The 22,721-nt window shown below is 45.2% G+C and overlaps 1 protein-coding gene across 3 annotated transcripts; it reads right to left on the bottom strand.

Moving 5' to 3' along the window:
- Positions 1 to 8,367: 8,367 nt before the first annotated feature.
- On the bottom strand, positions 8,368 to 21,254 carry CBY2 (chibby family member 2). Of its 3 annotated transcripts, XM_012782720.3 has the most exons (3): positions 21,082 to 21,254; positions 20,694 to 20,774; positions 8,368 to 9,743 (listed from the first exon to the last, which is right to left on the bottom strand). In XM_012782720.3, the coding sequence occupies exons 1-3, from the start codon at positions 21,154 to 21,156 to the stop codon at positions 8,550 to 8,552; spliced, it is 1,350 nt and encodes a 449-aa protein (XP_012638174.1). In that variant the 5' UTR covers positions 21,157 to 21,254; the 3' UTR covers positions 8,368 to 8,549. The 3 variants fall into 3 exon arrangements, with proteins under 3 accessions (XP_012638174.1, XP_012638175.1, XP_012638176.1); XM_012782721.3 differs by lacking the exon at positions 20,694 to 20,774 and having other exon boundaries at positions 21,082 to 21,253; XM_012782722.3 differs by lacking the exons at positions 20,694 to 20,774; positions 21,082 to 21,254 and adding an exon at positions 19,460 to 19,572.
- Positions 21,255 to 22,721: the final 1,467 nt, after the last annotated feature.

Raw genomic sequence — 22,721 nt, 5'->3', positions numbered from 1 at the left:
AATGAGGCTGCTCACAGACTGGGCACCGTTTGAACGAAAGGGATCAATACTCTTACACACCTATAATCCAACCAGGCACCCTGGTGGGAAAGGTCTGTTAAAAGAAATAAGAGCCCTTAAAAGCCTTGAGGGAGGGTTATGACATGGTGTCACAGTGTATTTTAAATTGCTCACTCTAGCTGCAGTGTGGAAAATGGTTTTACTTAGGATTTGACCATAATCATTTAGGCAAGAGCTGAGGAGGCCTGAACTGGGTCAGCAGTTGGATGGTTAGTGAAAGAGAGAAGTTCTAGAAACACTGAGGAGGTAAAATTGGCCAAACTTAGTGATTTAATACCTGTAGAAAATAAGGGAGAAAACGGAGTCTAGGGCAGCTCTCTGGTTTCTGGCCTAGGTATTGAATAAATGCATAAATACAAAAACCTGTTTTGTCTTAAAGATTAAGATCTTTCCCCATTAATCACACCACACATATTGAACTTCACAGTGATTTTGGGGGTTTTTGTTTGTTTTGTTTTTTTAATGGCTTTCTACTTCAGACAAGCAAAGAAAACACTGGGGACTTTTGGTATCCTCTCTTCTTTCCCAAAGCCCTATTGGAATGTCAGAACTGATACCCTTAAAGAGAAAATTAAAAACAAAAAAGAAAGAAGGGAGGGAAGGAAGGAGGAAGGAAGGAAGGAAGGAAGGAAGGAAGGAAGGAAGGAAGGAAGGAAGGAAGGAAGGAAGGAAGGAAGGAAAGAGAGAGGGAAGGAAGGAAGGAAGGAAGGAAGGGGAGGAAAATAGGTCAATCAGTCTGGTTTTCTGTGTGACAACCTGATATCAAATTCTCCTTAGTTTGGGGTCCCTTTGCCATCTGTCAGATCTTAGGGCACTGCAAGGAGGCTTGCATAAGTAGCTCCTTTGCCTCTACTTTTTCTGCGACATCAGGTCCCAAGATAATGGTGTGGGTCTCAATTCTTTCAAATGACCTTGAAATGAAGGAAGCCTAGCCACGTGGGCAATATGGTTACATCACCTCCGAGCTCTAGGAAGCAGCTTTCTAAATAGTTCTAAATCAGTGCGGCTTTACACATCCCAAATGGTACCATCAACACATCCTGAGAGACACAGAAAAAGCTCAGAAAACCACACTGGCCCGTATCTACACTGAGTACATCAGGGCTTGATCTCAGGAGACACTGGCCAATTCTGGATGCCCCAAGAACCGCACTAAAATTCTCCTTCAAAAAAAAAAAAAAACTTAAAAGGCATAACAACAAACGCAATGCATGGATCTTGTTTGGATCAGACAAACAATGAGAGACATTTTATTATGGACCAGGTATTAAACAATATGCAGAATTTGTGGTTATTTACATAGGTGTGATAATAACATAGTGAGTATATAAAAATTTTTCTTAAAATGCCTACCAGTGATACATATGAAGTATTCATAGGTATTTACTTTTTTAAAAAGGATTTACTTTTAAAAAATAAAAAAAACTTTATAAAAAAACCATGGGGGGAATAAACAAAGATTGGCTTCCAGGTGATCTGTAGAAGATGTATCACAGAGGTGCAGGGGCTTGTTAAACTATTATCTACTCATATAACTTACATATACCTATGTGTTCATGGGGAAATTTTCATCATAAAGCTTTATTCTACTTCCACTTCATACATTGGCTCCACCTGTTAGAACTAAATTCTCAGCGTCATGTCAAGCCAATATGCATTGGATTTGGGAATGAATCAAGGCTGGGTAAGAGGTAGATGCTCTTTCAAATAGTTGATCCTGTTGCAGTAATATAACAATCACAGATATCACTATTTAGTGTCCATTGCATTTCAGGCACGGAGCTAATCATTTTACGTGCATTAATTTATTCAATCCTCACCATCAATCTGTGTTTAAGAGCATAAGGAGGAGCCCAGATGCTGTCTCAAGATCATTCTTCCAGGAACCACAAAAAAATTACTCTAGTTAAACAAATCGAAAAATCCTCAAAAGTCTTTGAGGCAGTTTTCCATGAATGGCTGTCATGTTTATCTATATTCTTAAAGATACACAGAAAAGCAGGATTACAATGATAATAATGGCTAACATTTATTGAGCACTTACAATGTCCTAGGCACTTTCCGTGTCTTGTCTCACAACAATCTAAAGGGAAGTATGGTAGGTTAAGGGCATTGATGATCTCGATCAAGGGCTTCCCTGTATCCATGGCCTTTGCAGCTCCTGCCATGAATAGGTGGAATGTATGTCACATCCCTTGAATCTGGGCTGACACTGTGACTTGCTTTTGCTTATAGAATGTGGTCAGCAGATGTGAAAACGGACCAGTTCTAAGCTGAGGCTTCAAAAGACCTTACACACTGCTGTGTCCCTCGCTTGCACCCTTGCCTCCTCCACGAGACCAAGCCTGGGGTTACTTGCTGGAGGGTGAGAGACCACATGGAGCAGAGCCAAGGGCCCCTAACTCTTGGCCAACCACCAGAAGCATAGCCACCTAGCAAACTGCCAATTGACCACAGGGGTACAAGGGAGCCTAGCCAAGACCAGAACTGTCCAATTGAGCCCAGCCTAATTTGCCAAACTGCAGAAATGTGGGCTTAATAAATGGTTGTTTCAAGTCATTAAGTTTTGAAATGGCTTTGAAATGTACAATGCAACAAAAGCTAACTGATGTGAGCGAGTACCGTTGTATTCTTCATTTTATTGATGAGAAAACACGGAAAGGTTAAATGACTTGCCCAAGGTCCCATATTAAGTGGTGGAGCTGAGACATATGTCCAGAAGTCAGACCCTAAAGTCCGTGCTGCTGGTGCAAGCTTTTTCAGAGTAGATGATCTTTGCTAAAGGAAAGGAGCAGGATGAGAGGCTAGTAGTTTTGGGCACCAAACAGCACAAATTACATCCAGTCCAGGGTGCATTCATTACAGGTATCTGGCAAGACAGGTATCCCCATCTGTCTTAACTAGGTAAGGCTACAATAACAATATACCAGAGACTGGGTGGCTTAAATAACAGAAGTTTATTTTCTCACAGTTCTGGAGGTTGGAAAGTCTGAGACCAGAGTGCCAACATGATCAGGTTCTGGTGAGGGCCCTCTTCCTGGCTTGCAAAAGGTCACCTCTGTGTCCTCACGTGGCAGGGAGAGAGAGTGTGAGCACAAGCACTAATCCCATCCTGAGATCATGCCCTCATCTAAATTTAATTATCTCCCCAAGGCTACATTTCCAGAGACTATCACATTGAGGGTTAGGGCTTCAACATATGAATTTAGGGGGGGACAAAATTCCGTCCATGGAACTGTCCTATACAAATTAATAAAGGGGTGCAAGATGACAACTGTGGTAAGGGCCTAAACTTTGCCAAGGCACAGGCATAGCTGTCCCCTAGTTTTGCTGTCCTATAGTTGCTACTCAGGAGTCACATACCTGATGGTCATAAAGATTCTTAACTTTCTCCATAAAGAACATCACCTTTTTGAAACCCAAAGGTATCTTCTGAGATATCTTCCAGGTCCTGCATTCCAGTGGATTGGCTCGCCCACCTGCAGCCCATCCCAAGAAACTGACTCAACTGGAATTGGGGCCCCAACCCAGGAACAAATTCAACACAAGAAGTTGATTTCTACACCCCTATGATTTTGCCCCTATTGCCTAATCCTTTGCCTACCAAATTGTCTTTAAAAACATTGTCTCCCAAATTCTCGGGGAGGTGGATTTGAGGAATGCCTTCCATTTCTGCTTAGACCTCTGCAGAATTAAACTCTTTCTACATTGCAGCCCCGAGTGTGTCGGTGAATTGGCTCTTCTCTGTGCAGTGGGAGACACAACCCGGCTGGGAGGCAACATCCACAGCACCATCCTTCCTCCCCCTCCAAGCACATCTTCCCCAGAGCCCTGCCTGGCCTTCCCAGGAGCAGGAATCTTTCTCTTCTCTGGATGTAACTTCTGTGAGACAGGACTGACATTTGATTAGATTATGTTGATTTCTGAAGGGGCCCCAATGGGGATCCTGAGAAACAGTGATGTGCTAACTGAATTCAGAAGGTCAGAAGAATGCTAAGTAGCATCTACACTTCAGCCAGAGGTCCACAGCGAAGTTTAGTTTTATCCTAAAGACCATGGAAAATCAGTGGTGAATTTTAAGTAAGGAAATAATATGATTACATTTACACATTTAAGAAAACCAGGTTGCAACTTGGAGAATGGGCTAGAAGCAGCGCTGGAGACAGGTCAATTCAGAGTTGCAAGCAACCACAAAGAAAACAGCAGTGGCTACGCTGGAATTGTGCCCATGGGGTTGGAAAGAGATGGAAGGGCCCAAGTGCTATTTAGGAGACAGGATCCACAGTTGCCTGGTAAGTGACTGGACAGTGGAGGAGAGGGCGAAGGTGAGGACCAGCCAACCACAGGCCCCCAGGAAGTAACTGACAACCAAGAGACTCTTTTCCATCTCGCGGTGTCCCTGAGTGACAACTGAACAGTTCCAGAAAAAGGATTGGACTTAGTGCTCCTACCCAGTGAGGATTTCTAACGTAGAGCTCTGAATCACCCTATCTGTCAAGAATAAAGGCAGGCTTAGAGAGAGAAAATGTCATAAATTAAACAGCCACTTGTCTTGACAGCATTAAAAATAATCTGTCACCTGCTCCTAACTTTGTTCTCAGTTACAAAGACCATTGTTTGAGTGAACAAAGAGGGTAAAGAATCTGGGAAGAACTGTTTACCCAGAGAAACTGATAAGAGCCCAGATTGGAGGAGACCTGCATGTGAATGAGGGAGAGGGTGGGCAGCGCCAAGCACACGCATTCTCCCTGCTGCAAACAGACAGGGGGACCAACTCAGAGGCTCACCATTATAAATGGTATGCCCAGAATATTCTAAAAATGACTTGGCTTCACAGTAAAAGCTATTTCCCATGATGAACCAGAAATTCAACTCTAAGAACAACAAGCTGATAGTGATTGAGGACAACTTAGGGGTCTCCAATTTCCTCCATCAGACACACCGTGTCACTGTACCCTTCTCTCAGCTGTTTCTCATGCTGCCCAGCCTAACACTGGACTCCAGCAAGCATGGGTTCCATACAGATTGAGGTCACTCCATTTTTATGGAAATTCCTCAGAAAAGGGAAAGGTTCAAGAATGAAATCTGAGGCTGGACATGGTAGCTCACACCTGTAATCCTAGCACTCTGGGAGGCCAAGGTGGGAGGATCACATGAGCTCAGGAGTTCAAGACCAGCCTGAGCAAGAGTGAGACCCCATCTCTACCAAAAATAGAAAAATTAGCTGGGTGTGGTGGCATGTGCCTATAGTCCCAGCTACTCAGGGGATCATTTGAGCTCAGGGGTCTGAGGTTGCAGTGAGCTATGATGATGCCATGGCACTCTACCAGGGGCAACAGAGTGAGACTCTTGTCTCAAAAAAAAAAAAAAAAAAAAAAGAATGGAATCTGAGCATACAGAAACCTATAGGATTGTTTTAGGAGTTGTTTGATTCTGCTTCCTATTTTTGGCACTCTCTGCTAAACTCAGGATGGCCATCCTTGTACAGATGATTTCCCCGTTGGAATCTCTTCCCTAAACTAATTCTGGAGCTCTAGTTTTGTTACTGAAAGCTCAGCCACTTGTTCACAAGGCCAAATCAGAAGAACAAGAACAAGTGGTCTGAGGAGGAAGGAAAGAGAGTTTACTTTGCCAACAAAGGAAACGTGGTAGACCTTCTACCTTACTTGGTAGACCAAGTAAAGAGAGTTTACTTTGGCCAACAAAGGAAACATGGTAGACCTTCTACCTTACTTGGTAGACCAAGTAAAGAGAGTTTACTTTGGCCAACAAAGGAAACATGGTAGACCTTCTCATCTTGAAATCCCAATTTCCCAAACATAGGCAGAAATACAGAGCTTTTAAAGGGAGGGTTCTCAGCTTCAGGCAATTACTGTGGTTAACCATTCTAATCATTCCATCTCTTCCAAAAACAAAGCCTGTGAACTCCGCCAGCTGCCCACCTGATTTTAGGTTGTGAGTGTTCTTTACTTTTCTCCACCATTAACTTATAGTACTAGATGGACCTATGGACAGAATTTGGCCAGTTCAGAAGGAGAGTCATAAATGACTCCAACAATCAAAAAAGCCAGCCAAGTCAAGGGCCTACTGGGAGAATATAGGAAAGGTAGGATGTGTAGCTTGGAGCCAAGATCTGCCCTGCAAAGAAAAAGCAGCCTTGCCCATTAGAGAAAGACTTAAGGTTGAGAAGGCAGATACAGAAAAGGCTGAGAAGGGAACAGAGATGCTTAAAGGATCCTCTCCTTGAAGAATGAAATTTCATTCTGTTCTACAAGAGGTTAGATCCCACTAGAATGAGAACTCATCTAAGACAGATTGCCCTGTATGATGAAACATTGTTTTGAAGTAAATCTCCCTCACCCCATAAAAATGACATTTTATGGCTTATCTTGTTAATTTTTCACCCATTTAGATTCTGCCTGACACAGAAAGTTGACATTGTTAAATAGTATTACGTTCTCTGAAGGCTCAACTTGCGAGAAAGCACCCAACTGCTGTTATATACATTAATCCAAGTTAAATGTTTCTAACACGAATCCAGGGAGAGTGCGCCTTTTGTCTTCTCGTTGTCTAAAACCACAGAAATCAATTTGGTTTCAACAACAAACAAAAACACCCTACACCCTGGGGTTATTAAACTGACTTTAAAAAGGTATAGTATTTTATATGCCCTGAATGATGAATTTACCAAACACAGGAGAATAAAAACTGGAAAGAGCCAGGGCTCATTAACAACAACTTCCCATTTTGCAGATCTTGGTGGCATCAGAGGAATAAATAACTCAGGTTTTCTGTATACATTGGTCACCTGTTCCACCCTTGTGTGCAGATTGGGTGTGTAGAGCTCTGGAAATTTCAGCCCAAAATATGACTCCTTGATATTTTGAATTAAAGGTCCTTCTGGATAAAAGGGCATTGGAAGGAGCTTTCCCTCTATTTGAATAAACCAGATGGATGGATCAAAAGACAAAAAGAACAAGGGACTTCCCCTCCTCCCCCTGTTATCTCAATATGTTGCAGAATACATCCAGAACTGGCCTAAATCATTTGAAACATAATGTCTGTCTCTCGGGTTAATTTAATTTGCTCATATTAATTTAATTTGCAAAGAGAATCATTTACAAGTCAACCTGTCTGCCCCATCCATTTCTTCTCCCCTCCAAATAGACAGGTATAAAAATTTCTTAACTTTCTTAACTTCTTAATTGGAATATTGAGTAATCACTCTGTGATTCTCCCCATGTGCATGGTAAATAAACCTTTCTTTTATTAATCTGCCTCAACTGTGAGTTGATTTTTCAGCAAACTTTCAAGTGAAAGGGTGGGTTTCCTTTCACCTGTACAAGAGGCAATATTGGTGAGAGGAAATACTCCTATCATTTTGTTCTCCTTCCTTGAGAATTTCTGATGCTATTTTGGGCAAGACTTGACAGGTTCCTAAACTGGAAAACAGGCACCAAATGTGGCACCAGTGAAAAGCCATGGGTCACAGTGACCCCTTCTCCCATAGATCTACTACACCCCGTAGCCTCAGAAATTTGAGGTGATGAGACAGCAAGAAAGATAGAAGAAAGAGAAGGGAAAGACAAAGAGGAAAGAAGGGAGGAAATGAAAGAGATAAACAGAGGCAGAGATAAGGAAGAGACTGTGGGGAAAAAAAAGGAGAGAAGACAGATTCATAATTGCCAAAACTCAGAAGCATCCAAGATGGCCTTCAGCAGGTGAGTGGATAAATGGTGGGACATTCAGACAGTGGAATATTACTCAGTGCTAAGAAGAAATGAGATATCTATCAATCTATGAAAAGACATGGAGGAAACTTACATGCATATCCAAATAAAAGAAGCCAATGAAAAGGCTCCATCCCGTACAATTCCAACCATATGACATTCTGGAAAAGGCAAAACTATGGAGACAGTAAAAAGATCCATGGTAGCTAGGGGTTGCGGGGAGGGATGAACTAGCAGAACACAGGGGATTTAGGGCAGTGAAACTACTCAGTATGATGCCACAATGAAGGATACATGTCAACACACATTTGTTCAGACCCATACAATGTACAACCTCAGGAGCAAACCCTAAATGTAGGCAATGGAATTTTGGTGATCGTGTCAATGTAGTTTCAAAGATTGACACTCGTGTACCACTCTGGAGGGGTGTTGATTTGGGGGGGGGGGTGCGTGTGTGGGGCAGGTAGGAATGCTCTGTTATTTTCTGCTCAGGCGAGCTGTGAACCCAAAACTGCTCTAAAAAAAAGTTAAGTCTACTTTTTATGAAAAGGAAGACAAAGAAGGCAGAACAGCACAGTGGTGTTGGCTGGCCCCAGCCTCGTCACACCTTTATTACTTGTCTGAGTTTAGGAAGGCCCATAACGCTGCTCTTCAGACACGAGCTGGCGGGAGAAGGCGAGAAGGCAGAGGGAAGGCAGGGGGTTCTCTTTCGCCCACTTCCGTGCCCCAAACCCGGGGTCCTGGCACACCGCGGAGGCCTCAGACCCTGCTGGGCTTCTTGGGCTCCTTGCTCTTGGCCGGCATGAAGGCGTACAGCTCCTCGATGAGCATCTCCATGCGGGCGGTGACCTCGGTCACCGTGTCGATGACCAGCTTCTGCTGCAGCTTCAGCTTGTTGTTCTCCCACAGGGCCTTGTTCTCCTCCTGGAAGATGCGGTGCTCCTCCCGCAGCACGTGCAGGGCCCTGTTCTCCTCCTGCAGCAGCCGGTTCTCCTCGCGCAGGGCCTGCAGCGCCTGGTTCATCTCCCTGAGCAGCTGCAGGGGCGGGCTGCTGTCGGGCAGGCCCGGGCCCGCCTTGCCCTCCTCCTCCGCGGGCGGCCCGGACAGGTTGCTCACCATCTCCCGCAGGGCGCGCAGCGTCTTGGAGTCCTCCTGCGGGCTCAGGGGCCCTTTGGCGTCCTCGAAGGAGGAGGAGAGGCCCGAGCCCTGGTCGGGCAGCAGCCCGGGGCTGTGGGGCTCCTCGTGGGGGGAGGGGGCCGGCTTGCTCTCGTCCGCGGGGACCTCCTTGTCCTCCGCCTGGGCCCAGTAGGCCTGCCTCTGCTCCAGCAGCTGCTGCAGGGCGCGGTTCTCCTCGCGCAGGAGCTGCAGGGTGCTGTTCTCCTTGCCGCGGTGCGCCTGCAGCGTGGCCGCCGTGTCCTTCTTCACCACCTCCACCGACGCGTTGTCCTTGTGCAGCAGCGGCGAGGGCGGCCGGCTCTCCTCCAGGCCCTGCGAGGCCTTGTGCTCCTCCCAGAACACCTGCAGGATCTTGTTCTCCTTGCGGAGGGTCTTGTTCTCCTCCCGCAGGGCCTTGTTCTCCTCCCGCAGAGACTTGTTCTCCTCCTGCAGCAGGCACTCCTTGGCCAGCCTCTTGTGGTGCAGCTTGTGGTGGAACGAGGGCGAGGGCGAGAAATAGGGCGACTGCAGGCGGCAGTTCTCGTTCACCCACCGCCCGTCCTGGAACACGAACATCTCGTCGCTGAGCTGCACCCGCGGCGGGTTGTAGTCCAGCTCCAGGTCGGCCTGCGAGGTGGGGCGCTCCATGGGGTCCAGGGGCACGGAGGAGAAGCGGTTCAGCGGGTAGGAGTGCTGGCTGACGATCCTGCGGCTCAGCCGGGGCAGGGGGGCCTGCCTCGCGCAGCGAGGGGTGGAGTACAGGTTGTGCAGCCTCAGGAAGGGCTCGGCCGTGCCCCTCTGTGGGAGAGAACAGGGAAGCCAGCGTTAGTGACGGACGGACACGCCCGCGGCTGGCGGACAAACGGAGGGGCCGGGGTACCCCCAGGTCAACCCAGTCTGGTCGTCTGGCCCCGCCACAGGGGGCATCCTTGCCTCTTGGAGTCCTCACAGGGAAATACAGCTGATCCTTGTCAGGACAGGTAGCTCTGTTCTAGAAAGTCACCTACAGCATCGAATTAGCTAAGGCAAAATTCTTGCTCCTAGGGAGATATAGGGCTAGGTTCCTGCGAGCCTCTGGGCATAACATTTTTGTCACCTGATCAATACATAACCTTGTTTTGTGTGTGTTTCTATTTAAACACACCTTAACTGATAGGTACTGTTGATTCCTTAACATTGAACTTGGGTCAGCAGCGCTGTCACTTACGCCCGAACAAAACTTCTCTAACACATCGGTTTTCTCCACAAGGCATGACCATAAAAGTGCTCCAAGTATTGATTTTAGAGTTACAAACAAATTTTAGCAAGTAGGCAAATTCACAGATATGGAATACATTAAAATAATCATGGTGATTTTAAAGGCATTGATTTTAGAGTCAACCAAATATTTTGAGTCCTAGCCTCACCACTCATCAGTTACAAGGATTTGGGCAAGTTCTTTGAGTTTTAGTTGCCACAATTTCAAATTAGAGTAATTCTGTCTACCTCCCTGACTCAGAAATATTTTTAGGATTAAAAGAGGTAATGAACAAAAGCACAAAGCATGGGCTCTGGCACACTCTGTCACCCTAGGGAAGGAACAAACACTGTTCTCAAGTGATCCCAGCCACAGGTATTGACCTACACTTGGCATGAGCAGAGGGACAACATAAATCACCCCAATAGCCACCCAAATTGCTGTGTCCAAAATGGCAGTGCCATTGGTCAGCCCAACCTTTTCTCTTGCCCCATTCAGACTTACCCTCCACTGTTAGCAACCCTTGAGTCTGTACTATTGGCTCCTTAAACATCTACCCCAGCTCCCAAAACACAGTGCTAGGCTCAAAGCAGAGTCCAGCTGATAATTTTGGAAAGGAAGAGCACCATCTGAGATATGTCACTGAGTGATGAGAGTTTGACATGTGGTAATAAAGGCGGAAAAGGGCACTGAGGAATTCATAAAGAGGAGTTCATGATGGTGGCGGTGAGCCTCAAGACCACAGCATAAAATAGGGATCAGATCCGCAGAGCTTAAGTCTAATAAGCAGGTGCCTCTCACACTTCCCAGTACAGAAGAATAACCTGAGTTTTAAATGTAGATTTCTGAGCCTCCCATTTGTGCATCTGACTCACTCAGTCTGGAGTGAGGCCCCGGAATCTGCATTTCTTCCAGTGACTCTGGCTACAGGTGGTCAGGACAGCTCTAAGTCAGGTAGAATGTGCAGTTAGCCTGAGTGAGAGTTACACCAGGGTTAAGGACTGATGGGTGAAGACTAGAGGGCTCAAGGATTCTTTTCCTCCTTCTGTTACTGATGGGCTGTTTGCATCCAGAGAGCTCTCTCGCCCGCTCTGAGATCTAGACTTTTCACTAGTAAAAAGGCAGTCAGACTCCGTGATCTTAAAGTCACCTTCCACCATTAAAAGTAAATGAAATGTACTTGTAAAATGGAACTAATAATATATGCCCTGCTTAGTGAATGACACTGTAGTGAGGATTGAATGAGATAATGAATGCAAAAATGTTTTTAACACTGCCAAGTGCCATAGAATTGTAAAGTATTGTTATCAAGAAAAGTAGATTCCACTCATGCACAAATTCTGAGATATATTCAAAAAGAAGTGAACAGGTAGAGTGCACATTGGAGAAGAGGCAACAACTAAAGCAATCAATTTAAATAAAAATAAGATCATGATAGCTACTTCCAAGTACACCAAAAGCATCTCATCCAACTACATCAAAATGCTCTCTAGATATCCTTATTTCTTAGGTTATTTTCACAACTGTGCAGATAGAGAAGACAGAAAGCAAGTCAGGCTATCCAAATTATAGATGCATGTATAGAGAGATCTATAATTTGCATGGTGTATGAAGTTGGTTAGAATTCTTTAAGACTCAAAGAGCTAGATAAATAGGAGTTGCAGTTCTATGCCATTAACTTTGCAATAAGCACATGTCATTAAATTTGTAAGGATATGCTCAATCTTCCAAATAGCAAGGGTGTGAGGGCATTTTGCAATCAGAACCTTATTTACTTTAAATAAATTCAGCCTCCATGGTTTTCACATTTCTCTGTTGGGAAAGCACTTTCACTCCTATGACTGAGTCTGTGATCAGAATGAACCTCATTGTGGATAACCCAGACCATTTCCTTGTGGCTTTAAGGTCCTGAGATCCTGGATTTCAGGAAGGATTAGCCAAGGCCATTAAGGAGTGAGTCTTAGTAGGCCCTCTCCATCCTTACACTAGAACCAATGCAGGGCTCCATCTCAGCAGGATCTGGATCCAGAAGATATTACTATGGAAAAATGTTTTAGTCAACTGTGTGTATCTGAATCCTAAGAAGGAAAGGGAAGAAAGAGACAAATATTGAACCCCAATTTCATGCTAGGCCCTGACCTGAGCATTCTACCTACTGAATTCATTTAATCCTCACAAAACTGATGTATGTTATTATTCTTCCCATTTTACAGATGGAGAAACTAAAACTAGGATAAGTTAAATAGTCGGCACTAGTTCACTCACTCAGACACAAAACCACATCTGAATTTACATATGTGAAGTTACATGTGTGGGAAATTGCCATGGATTTATCAAAGGACTTGTCAAGATATTTTTTCCTTAACTTTTTATTATGGAAAATTTCAAACATATACAAAATGAGAGAGAATAGTCTGATAAACTTCCATGTACCCATCGCCCAGCTCCACCAAGTGTCAAACCAAGGCCACCCTTGTTTCATCCAGACATCTACCTGATTCCATAACCTTCCCACCACCACTGGGTTATCTGAAAGACAAGTGACACGATGTCATTTTATCCATAAATACATCAATGTGTGTGTCTTTCTAACAGAAACACAATACCATTATCACCCCTTTAAAATTTAACAATGATCCCTTAATATCAGCAAATACTGAGCCAGTATTCAAATTTCCCCAAATGTCTCATGATTGTTTTGTTTCAATTGGAGGGAATCAGAGAGGTACTTTTCTTCATCCCACTAAGCATCCAAAGAGGGATTTTAAATTTTTAATAGTCTTGTATTTATCCAAATGGATAATAGAAAAAAATACCTACTTTATCAAACCTATAAGCCTGTGGATATCATTAAGGTGGGCTATATAGTAAAGCAGCACTGTGTCTATTTCTGAAAGTGAGATTTAAGGAAAAAATATCAAATGTACAGGCATTTTCAGAAATGGCAAGATTCATGATTGAACTTTGGGAAAACATTGATCCAAAACAAATGCTTTTCTTCTGTGATAGTTCTCTGATTCCAATGAGAGCCAGCTGGATTTAATCCTCAAAGGAAAACTCTTCCTTGGCCTTGTGAAAATTCTTCACCCTTCTCATACTCCCACTTGGAGTGTTATTGCACCAATTTTTCCTCTACATTTGTGTCAGTTAATCAACTAACATTCCAAGCTCACAGCCCCTGCCCTCCTGAACTTCCAGTCAATTTGAAGAATCAGTAAATAGCACCGATTAGTTCTTGGTGCCAATGAGAGAAGTCAAAGTGCGGGAAGCATTAACAGAGGCGGCAAGGTGTGGGGAGCAGGGGACTGGATACAACAACTCCAGAAGAGAGTCCGGCTCGGTACTGAATGAGTGTATGATCTTTACAAAGTCACTTAATTTTTGTGCCTCAGTTTCCATATCTAGAAATTGTGGATACTAACATGATTCAGGGCCGCCCCATACATTTTTGCAGGTAATACAATGCCCAACCCTAGGGAGTGCTATTCACAACTGCTGTTGCAGTGCATAACTTGTGCAAACTTCCACAGCAATCTCACTAACGTTTGCCCTACTTATTTCAGAGAGGTTATTATGGAATTCAAAACTAAAAGGAGAATATGTAACATTTTCTTTGTTTATGAAGAGCTTCAGATATGTAAGAAGGGTTACATTCAGAAGAGAAGTTGCTTCACAGTTCCTTAAAGGAAGATTGTATAGAACAAGAAAAAAAAATAACACTTATGGGGTGACTATTATGTCTCAGATGATCTGCTAAATGCTTTCTATATTCAAATGTAATATCTTACACAAAAGAACCGGCATGGTTCTATCTATGATCACATAGCTGTCAAGGGAGCACAGCCTGAGTTTGAAACTAGGATATTTGACTTCAAACTCCATATTCATTCTAGCAGTCCACATTGCCCAGGCATTTTATTTTGCATGTGTTGATATTATTACTTTGCAAGGGTTCCCTTACATCCAGTCCCCTTTCCCCATATGTATAAATTGCAATTCTCTAATGACAGGAGTCCTTATTTTAATCCTTTAAGTCCTGTCCCTTATTTTTTTGACATTTCTAGTCCTGGGAATTAGAGCAGCAAATTCCACATACAGTGGAGGCTTAATGAGTCCTTGCCAATGAATGGAATCAACCAAAATGAGCTGAAATGTTAGGAAGAAATATTAATATTCTACTATTTTGGCCCACAAAGGCGGCAATTTCTTTTGCCTTAATATGTTTAGTGTATTGGGTAATGCTATATGCTCATGTCAATTCATATTTTATTTTATTTGAGACAGAGTCTTGCTTTGTTTCCCAGGCTAGAGTGAGTGCCATGGCGTCAGCCTAGCTCACAGCAACCTCAAACTCCTGGGCTCAAGCAATCCTCCTGCCTCAGCCTCCCAAGTAGCTGGGACTACAGGCATGCGCCACCATGCCCGGCTAATTTTTTCTATATATATTATTTGGCCAATTAATTTCTTTCTATTTATAGTAGAGATGGGGTCTTGCTCTTGCTCAGGCTGGTTTCGAACTCCTGACCTCGAGCAATCCACCCGCCTCGGCCTCCCAGAGTGCTAGGATTACAGGTGTGAGCCACCGCACCCGGCCTTATTTTATTATTTATTTTTTACATAATTTTTTCTATAGTTTTTTTTTTTTTTTTTTTTTTTTTGAGGCAGGGTTTCACTCTGTTGCCCCGGCTAGAATGTCATGGCATCAGCTTCGCTCACAGCAACCTCAGACTCCTGGGCTCAAGCAATCTTCCTACCTCAGCCTCCGGAGTAGCTGGGGCTACAGATGTGCGCCACCATGCCCAGCTAATTTTTTCTATTTTTAGTAGGGATGGGGTCTCACTCTTGCTCATGCTGGTCTCGAACTCCTGAGGAGTTCAAGCAATCCTCCCACTTCAGCCTCCCAGATTGCTAGGGTTACAGGTGTGAGCGACCGCACCCTGCCCTCAATTCATATTTTAAAACTTTAAAATCATCCCAGGGCAAAGCTGTTACTGTGCAATGTAAAAACGGTAACAGTGGGTTTCTCCTTGTGGGAATTCCACAAAGTGCTGGGTACCCCTCTTAGAGGAAACTGCCCCATGCACACAAACAAGCTAGTTGTCTGTTTTGTCATCTTGCATCTATAATCCAGTGATGATAGGGGCCCTAAATTCCCAGTAGCTTTGGGTTCAAAAGTCCAGCCTTTGGCTGCTCTTGAAAAATTCACTTCACTTCTCTGACTGGCACCTCTAAAAAGAGCCTAAACATAGCTGCTCTGCCTACTTCCTGGGGTGGTTAGGAGGACAAGGAAGTGGTAGGCAAGCTGTCATGAAGGCCAGACAGATAGTTCTACTGGTAAGGTGTAAAACATTCCTGGCCTAAACCACTATAGCAAATACTGAATATATTTTCTTATAAAAGAGCTTTCCAAAAAAGTAGGCATCTGAGCCAAGCAAACACACGGGGGGACAGGATCTCAGGCCTCCTCAGCCTCTATCTGAAGCCAGTTCCTTCCCAATAGGACTCCTCGCCCAGTGGTATCACTGGTTTGGTTTCGTGGGCTGAGCTAATCTGCCCTGATATCCTTCAGCCCTGAGAAGATTTTGTGCCAATAAAAAGCCCCTAAAACACCCCAGAACGATTCTCCTCAGCCTGGGCCTAGAGCCTGTGTAGTAATGTAAAGATGAGGCAAAAAGAAAGGTCAAGAGAACCCAAGCGCAGCTGTTTAGACCCATACCAAACCCTAACCATAAGGAAGTCACCTGCAAGTCGCTGGCCTAGGACCATCTGAGGGTGGGTGAGTTACTATGCTGGATGCCTTACACACTGTGCTTACCTTTCTGTGACAGCAGTTTATGGTTCACCGCTATGGCCTGACAAGAAATGCTAGTCATATGCTGCTGTCTCCTAACAGGGTTTTTGAACACATGAAAATGTTAGGAGACAGCTGTGCATGTCTATCTGCTAGCTAGCTCCCTCTCCAATTCTTTCCCGTGTGAAGCCAAGAACCCACCTGGCAAGTTCAGGGGGCTTTCCTCCCTTCACTGGGACTCCCCCTGCAGCCGTAGCATGGCCTAAGTTTCCCACGAAGGAAAGGATTGTCCCAATCCTGATGTCTGAGAAACATGCTCACACAGGGATATATAGGTCCAGCAGGTAGGAAAGAAAAGGTTGGTTTCTTCATGGAAGAACGGGATATGAGGTTGGAATGGAAGGGAATACAATCAGCTATGGGCCTCATCCTCTGAAAGTTGATCATCCAAATTGGGTCATTCTTGTCGTACCCAACTAAATCATAGGGCTGGGGGAAGCACTCAGAGTATATATCATTGCTCTATTAATAGAAATGAAATTCTCTGCAAGTCCAGCAGCTGAAACTGCCTTTCCTAACCTGAAGCCAGTTTTACCTATAACTGCTGGGATAACTTGTTGTGACTCTAGGACCAATTTTGCCCACCACCATCGTCCACCAGCTGGAGCTTGTCAACTCCCCAAAGCTTTACTATGTTAGGAAGGTGACCAAGAGACACTGTCCTCAGTGGCAACATGCTCACAGCTGGGCATCCAGGAAGGGCCACGGACACAAACACCACCCTCGCAGATGCCTGAAGTCCCACCTTAGCATTAGGCCTGGCCCCCTCCCTGGTGTCTATTTTTAAACGTGAGTGGTCCTGGAGGGAGAACGCGTGAAATCGCCAACTACCCTGTGCTTTGTCAGATCGCTGGCCTGGGGGCAAGCGGAGAATCTTGGGGAAGAGCAGCCAATTGAAAGAAGGGTTGGGGGGTTTGTGGGTTTGGGGGATGGGGCGCAGGGATGAAAAAAAAGAAAAAAAAATGAAAGGCAAAGGCCAAAGGGCAAGTGATAGGACCACAGTCCCTTACTGTGAGGCTGGATTTCTAAGGAACAGGCCTTGCTGGGGGGAACCTTCTGAGGAAGAGTTACGGGGGTTGGTGACCTCCCATCTAAAGAGCCTGCGGGACAAGACTAAACAGCAACTGGCCAGGCTTAGCCGACACACACTGACGTTATCCTCTCCACTCTGGGGAAATGTGGCTGCCACAGCCCAGAAGAGAAGTCCAAAGATTCCTGGTAGAGTCCAGGCCTGCTGAGCAAGCGTTTGCAACGCCGACTTTGCCCACATGACTGAGGGTTACCGTCAGAGAGCATTCAGCCCTCTGAGGGTGTATTATGTCAAGTGGAGAGGCCCCAGGATTCTGGAAGGAAAAGCCAAATATGCTACTGGTTTCCAGATGAGATGACGAGGCTGAGTCTCATTATCATTATTTTGAATTAACTCAGCTCCCCGGTACCTTGACAAAGTCAATGTTTGCTTTAATAGATACTAACAGGCAAAAGGATAATGCACGAGGTAAATGTGATTGATTCTGATGGAATTACAACATTAACAGCAAAGAGGATAAAGGAGATGGCATATGTGGTAGTTTTAGCTAATTGTTTAACGGGGACTCTCCTGAAATCTTCCTCCGAACGGTTATTCCAACTGGCAGATGTACAGGTGCTGTTGGTGGGATTTGGGCTGCAGAGGAACAAGCCCGAACAAAGGAAGAGGAGAAAAGGCCGAGGGGAGGGAGGAGGAGGCCCGGGAGGGCGCTGTGCAAGCTCGGGCTGAGCTGCTGGAGCTCCTTCATTAATGATCTGGGAGTAAACAATCCGTAATGAAATTCGCAGAGAGGCTCGCTGGGGAAATTCCAATGCCGGTGAGAACGGAATCATTATATACCAAAAGAACCCGGAGATCAGCTAGCTTGGGCAGGAAACACCATTGATGGCTTGCGAGTTAATGCGCCGAGGGGAAATACATCAGAAAACACAAATATTTAATGTGAGGAAGAAAAATGGGAAATCAATAAGACCCCAGAAAGACCTAAGGGTGATAACAAGTAGTGAATCACAGGCATTTGCAGTGTAATTGAGAAGCCCAGACACGCAGCAGGACTGTGAGCTGGGTGCCAGAGGCACTTTCCGCCAAGTCCCTTCTGAAAGGAATGGACTCCATCCCAGAATAAGCAGCATGGGGCAGATATAAGCAGGGAGCGCAGGGATGAGCAGTTAAGATGTGAGGAGAGGAGGTGACATCTCCTAAAAGCAAGAGAGGAACCACAGAGCTAATATGCGACCTGGTGCAGCCAGGTGGCCTGTGCCCAGCCTGTGGCATAGCAGAGAGCGAGGACATTGACCTTGGTTCACACCCCTACCTCCTGCTCTGCCGTTACCAGTGGGGTTCCTGGGGTTCCCAGTTCCCATACCTACAAATTCTCTACCTCTTACTTGCATGGCCCTATGCTTGACAAGTGATCTGATCAGCACTATCAATATTTCTTCCTCCCCTTGTTTCCCAGATCGATCCTTTCCCGCAAGCCATGCACCAACTCCTTTGGGGAGGTGGAGCAAGCATATCGGTCCCTCACACAGCCCTGGTGGTAGTTAGGTTCAGATTTCCTGGTTATGGACACCCATACCCCTGCCCCAGAGCATCAGGCTAGAGCACCCTGGCAGGTGTCCGAAACATGGTGCACGAAGCTTGTGCCCCCCCCTTGGCAGGTGTACCCACCGGACCACATCTGCCCATGTGGGGTGCACATGCCAAGACAGCAGATATCCTCTCATTCCATGCCCACCTGCCCTCCCGGACCCCAGCAGCAGCTCCAGGTCCTCCAGCACAGGAAGTAGGCAGCCCTAGAACAAGTTCAAGCCCTCTAACCCACCTTCCTCCTCAACCGCAGGGCTGTTTCTTAGAGCTGGGGATGGAAAAGTGTACTGGGTATAGCTGGAAGCATCTTTCCAATCTCTCTATCACATGGCCACTGCTCTTTCAAGTCCTACTCCCACCCCCACCCCACTTCCAGTGTGACATTCTCTGTCTGTCCCTTAGCTATACAAACGTTGGTTTATGTGAGCTGTGAAGGAACAACACCCACGCTGGGGGCAGAGTGGAGAGAAGTGGCCAACAGAACTCCATGCCTATTTCAGGGGGGAAAGAATCGGACCTAAAACAATTCCTACAGCTTGTTGTCAACCTATGGAATGATCAGAGAAGACTTATCTTAGATTCTGGCTAAGATCCATGCTCTGAAACAGATAGAAAAGTGGCTGCTTGTTACAAAGTTATAAGGACAATGTGAAAACAAACATCCAGAATGTTTCCTTGTTCTATGTCTTGCCTCCTGCTGAATATATTTAATACTTGCCTAGATTGTTACAATTGTATATAGAGAATGCCCAGAGGTGAGGGATCTTCCTCCTACACATCCCTGGACAGAACTTTCAGAGAGTTACCTCTACAATGGACTCCTCCAGCCTACATTTCAACCCCTCTGGTTGCGTGGCCATGGTCTTCCAAAGGGGCCTTAGGTGACTCTGAAGAAAGCAAGGCCACCCCTTTGTGACATAGCAGCAGTAGAAACAATCCAATCAAGAGGACCCCACCACGGAAACGGCCGATTGCAGGAGGAGACCTGAGAATCTTAAGCCTGCCAGGACTTCACCAATTCATTGGCCTCAAAATAACTCATGCCCATCCCCTTACACGCTGTCTCTGGGACAAAGCAGGGCTTACTTCTCTCAACAGCTCCAAATGACTCTGTACCCCTTGGTCTGTGTACTAGGTCTTCTCCCAGATTCATTCTTATACATTTGATTCCAAGCCCTAGTTCTGATTCACCTCCAGAAATCCAGAGTGGGTGCTGAAGGAGCTTAGGAAATTTCACTCCAAAATATGACTCCTTGGTACAAAGAGTATTTTTAATTAAAGGTCCTTAGAGATTAACAGGCCCTTGGAAGGGTCTTTCTTTCTATCTGCATAATCAGATGGCGTGTGGACCCATCAAAGGAACAGTCGACTTCCCTTCCCTTCCCTGTTATCTCCCTATATTGCAGGAAAGAAAATCAAGAACGCAATCAGAACTGGCCCAAATCATCTTAAATATAATACTTGTCTCTCAAGGCTAATTCCGTTTGCAAAGAGAATCATTTACAATCAATCTGTTTCCCCCATCCGGTCATCCTCCCTAGTAACCACTCATTGCCTCTAAGCAGAATTATCTACATTTCTCATCTCCCCCTCCCCTCTAAAAGGAGGGCATAAAAATTTCTGGACCACTGAATATTAGATAATCATTCTATGAGTCTCCCCATGTGTATGGTAAATAAACTTCTTCCTCTTATTGATCTGCCTTAATTGTGACTTGATCTTTCACCCCCACACTGCACAATAGCAAAGGATCTCATTTTGAGAAGGTTGGATGATTTTGGAGCGTCATGGAAACTTGGAATGTTAGGACTGGAAGGTCTCACTGGATCACCTAATCCAGCCCCTTTGTTTGGGGCAAGAGGAACCCAAGGCCCAGAGAGGCTCCGTGGCCTTCCCCAGCGCACAGCCGCTTGGCAGCCCACACACAATGAGGATCTGTGGCCCTGACTCTTCTACTTCTTCTACAACATCTCGCTCACGTTTTGAAAGAGTTACTCTGGCTAGCACTGGTAGGTTACACCCTTCTGTGATTATCCCTACCTGAGGTAGAACCACATTGATTGGAATTTCTAGGCTTTCAGATCTCGAATCTCTTTTTCTTGTAAAACTTGGCCTCGAATACTGTGGAAAAGAGAAAATAAGAAGATTTCTGCCTCCTAGCCCATCTGGTGGGCCTCAATTGCTCACCAGAAAACATAGAACTTTCTACTCCTTTATTCCCCTTTTGTCAATTATGGACGTTATGAAAATTTGAGTCTGAAAGAATGTGTAGATGACATCTGATAAGATGATTTATCCATCTCTGAACAGAAATTAAGACAGGTTTTATAGTTGCTGTAAAAGCCTTTTGAAAGTCTTTAAAGCAGAGATAGCTTTACCTACTTCCTTGTCTAAGATGATTATTTCTATTTCAAATAAAAAGCCATACCAATGTGAGGTGCCAGGTATAGGTCCTATGCAGAAGTTGGTCACCAAAACACTCAGAACATTCCAGAGGTGACATCACAAAACAATAAGGTGTTTTTCAGGGCTCATGGTTTCTCTCTAAGCATCACAGGTGGGAATGAGGCATCTGACAGGCAGGAAGAGCTTATGCTGGCTGTGACCACATGGCCGGTCACAGTCAGTGTGACACACAATAGCCCAAACACTAGCCCCTGTGTGGTCATCCTGGCTGCCACCCACATCCTCCCTGCCAGGGTAGGTCAAGAGCCCTGTCCTCTCTCTAGAGCTGCCTTCTTCTACTTGGACTTGGATCACTGAAGAAGGAAGGAAGAAACATAAACTGAACTCTTCCCAAACCAAGGAAGAAAATGTAGTCTGAGGTGTTTTCTGACACCACCTGATTCTCCAGTTCTCTGACATCAACCGGGCGTCCTACAATTCAATTGCATTCTGACACTATGTGCCTGGAGTTAACATCAGATCCCATAAGCGAGAGGCTCAGCCCCACAAGACTGCCCCACTTCCGGTTCCAATCGTGCCTGGGCCACCTGTACTTCCGACTGATTGGCTATAAATCAGGGGTTCCCACAGCTCCCTCCTTGGGTTCAGTAATTTGCTAGAATGGCTCACAGAACTCAGGAAAATACTTATGACTACAATTTTATCATAAGCGATACAACTCAGAAACAGCCAAATGGAAGAGATGCAAAGGGCAAGACATTGAGGGGCGGGGGTGGCATGGAGCTTCCATACCTCCTCTGGGCACATCACCCACCCAGCATCTCAATGTGTTTGCCAGTCCGGAAGCTCTCTGAACCCTGGTTGTTTAGGAGGGTTCTGTGGGGCTTTCATTACATAGGCATGGTTAAAATCAAATCACTGACCATTGGTGATTGACCCCATTCTCCAGCCCCTCTGCCCTTCCCAGAGGTGGGGGGCATCTGAAACGTCCAACTTTCTAATCTCGGGGTTGGTTCCTCTGGCAACCAGCTCCCATCCTCCAAAAGTCACCTCATTAGCTTAAACTCAGGTGTGTTCCAAAGGGGCTTTGTTAGGGATAATGGAAGACACTCCCATCACTCAGGAAATTCCAAGGATTTTAGGATCTCTCTGCCAGAAACCAAGGACAAAGGCCAAATACACATTTTTGTTATACAATGTGTAGAAACTGCATCAAGACCATGAAGCCCAACCCTCTGACCTCAATTCTGTCCAATCATTCACCTCTAGAGGCTGTTAGTGGGAGCCCTTTTGTGTGTCTCTAGCCTCTTATTAGCCAGAGAGCCCCAATTCCATATTATCGTGCGATATGTGGTGGGAAGGGAGAGGTAGAGCAGGGTCAGCAGATCCAGGGACATTATAACTGCACCCTTGCACCTCCCACACCCATGTGACAAGCAAGCTATGCTTTAAGAAAATCCAATATACAAAAATTCAAAAATATACTTATGGGAAAACCAAGAAGGTGATTAATTACATTATCAAAGATTTCTTCATTTAACAAAAGAACTTCTCCAAGGATTTTTTTTTTTTTTTAGTTTTTAAAATGGTGGTTACAAACATATAACATTAAATTTACAGTCTTAAACATTTTTAAGCCTACAGTTCAGTGGTGTTGAATAT

Source organism: Microcebus murinus, chromosome 13 (assembly GCF_040939455.1).
Source record: "Microcebus murinus isolate Inina chromosome 13, M.murinus_Inina_mat1.0, whole genome shotgun sequence".
NCBI classification, from domain to species: domain Eukaryota; kingdom Metazoa; phylum Chordata; class Mammalia; order Primates; family Cheirogaleidae; genus Microcebus; species Microcebus murinus.
This window is presented reverse-complemented; position numbering and strand designations above follow the sequence as displayed.

Bases quoted from the DNA above. Each gene is read 5' to 3' on its own strand.
- CBY2 (XM_012782720.3), bottom strand. From the start codon at position 21,156: ATGTCACCTCTGGAATGTTCTGAGTGTTTTGGTGACCAACTTCTGCAT. The intron at 20,775-21,081 runs GTATGGCTTTTT...TCTTTTCCACAG, and splicing joins ATACCTGGCACCTCACATTG to TATTCGAGGCCAAGTTTTAC. The intron at 9,744-20,693 runs GTAGGGATAATC...TCTCTCCCACAG, and splicing joins TCAATGTGGTTCTACCTCAG to AGGGGCACGGCCGAGCCCTT.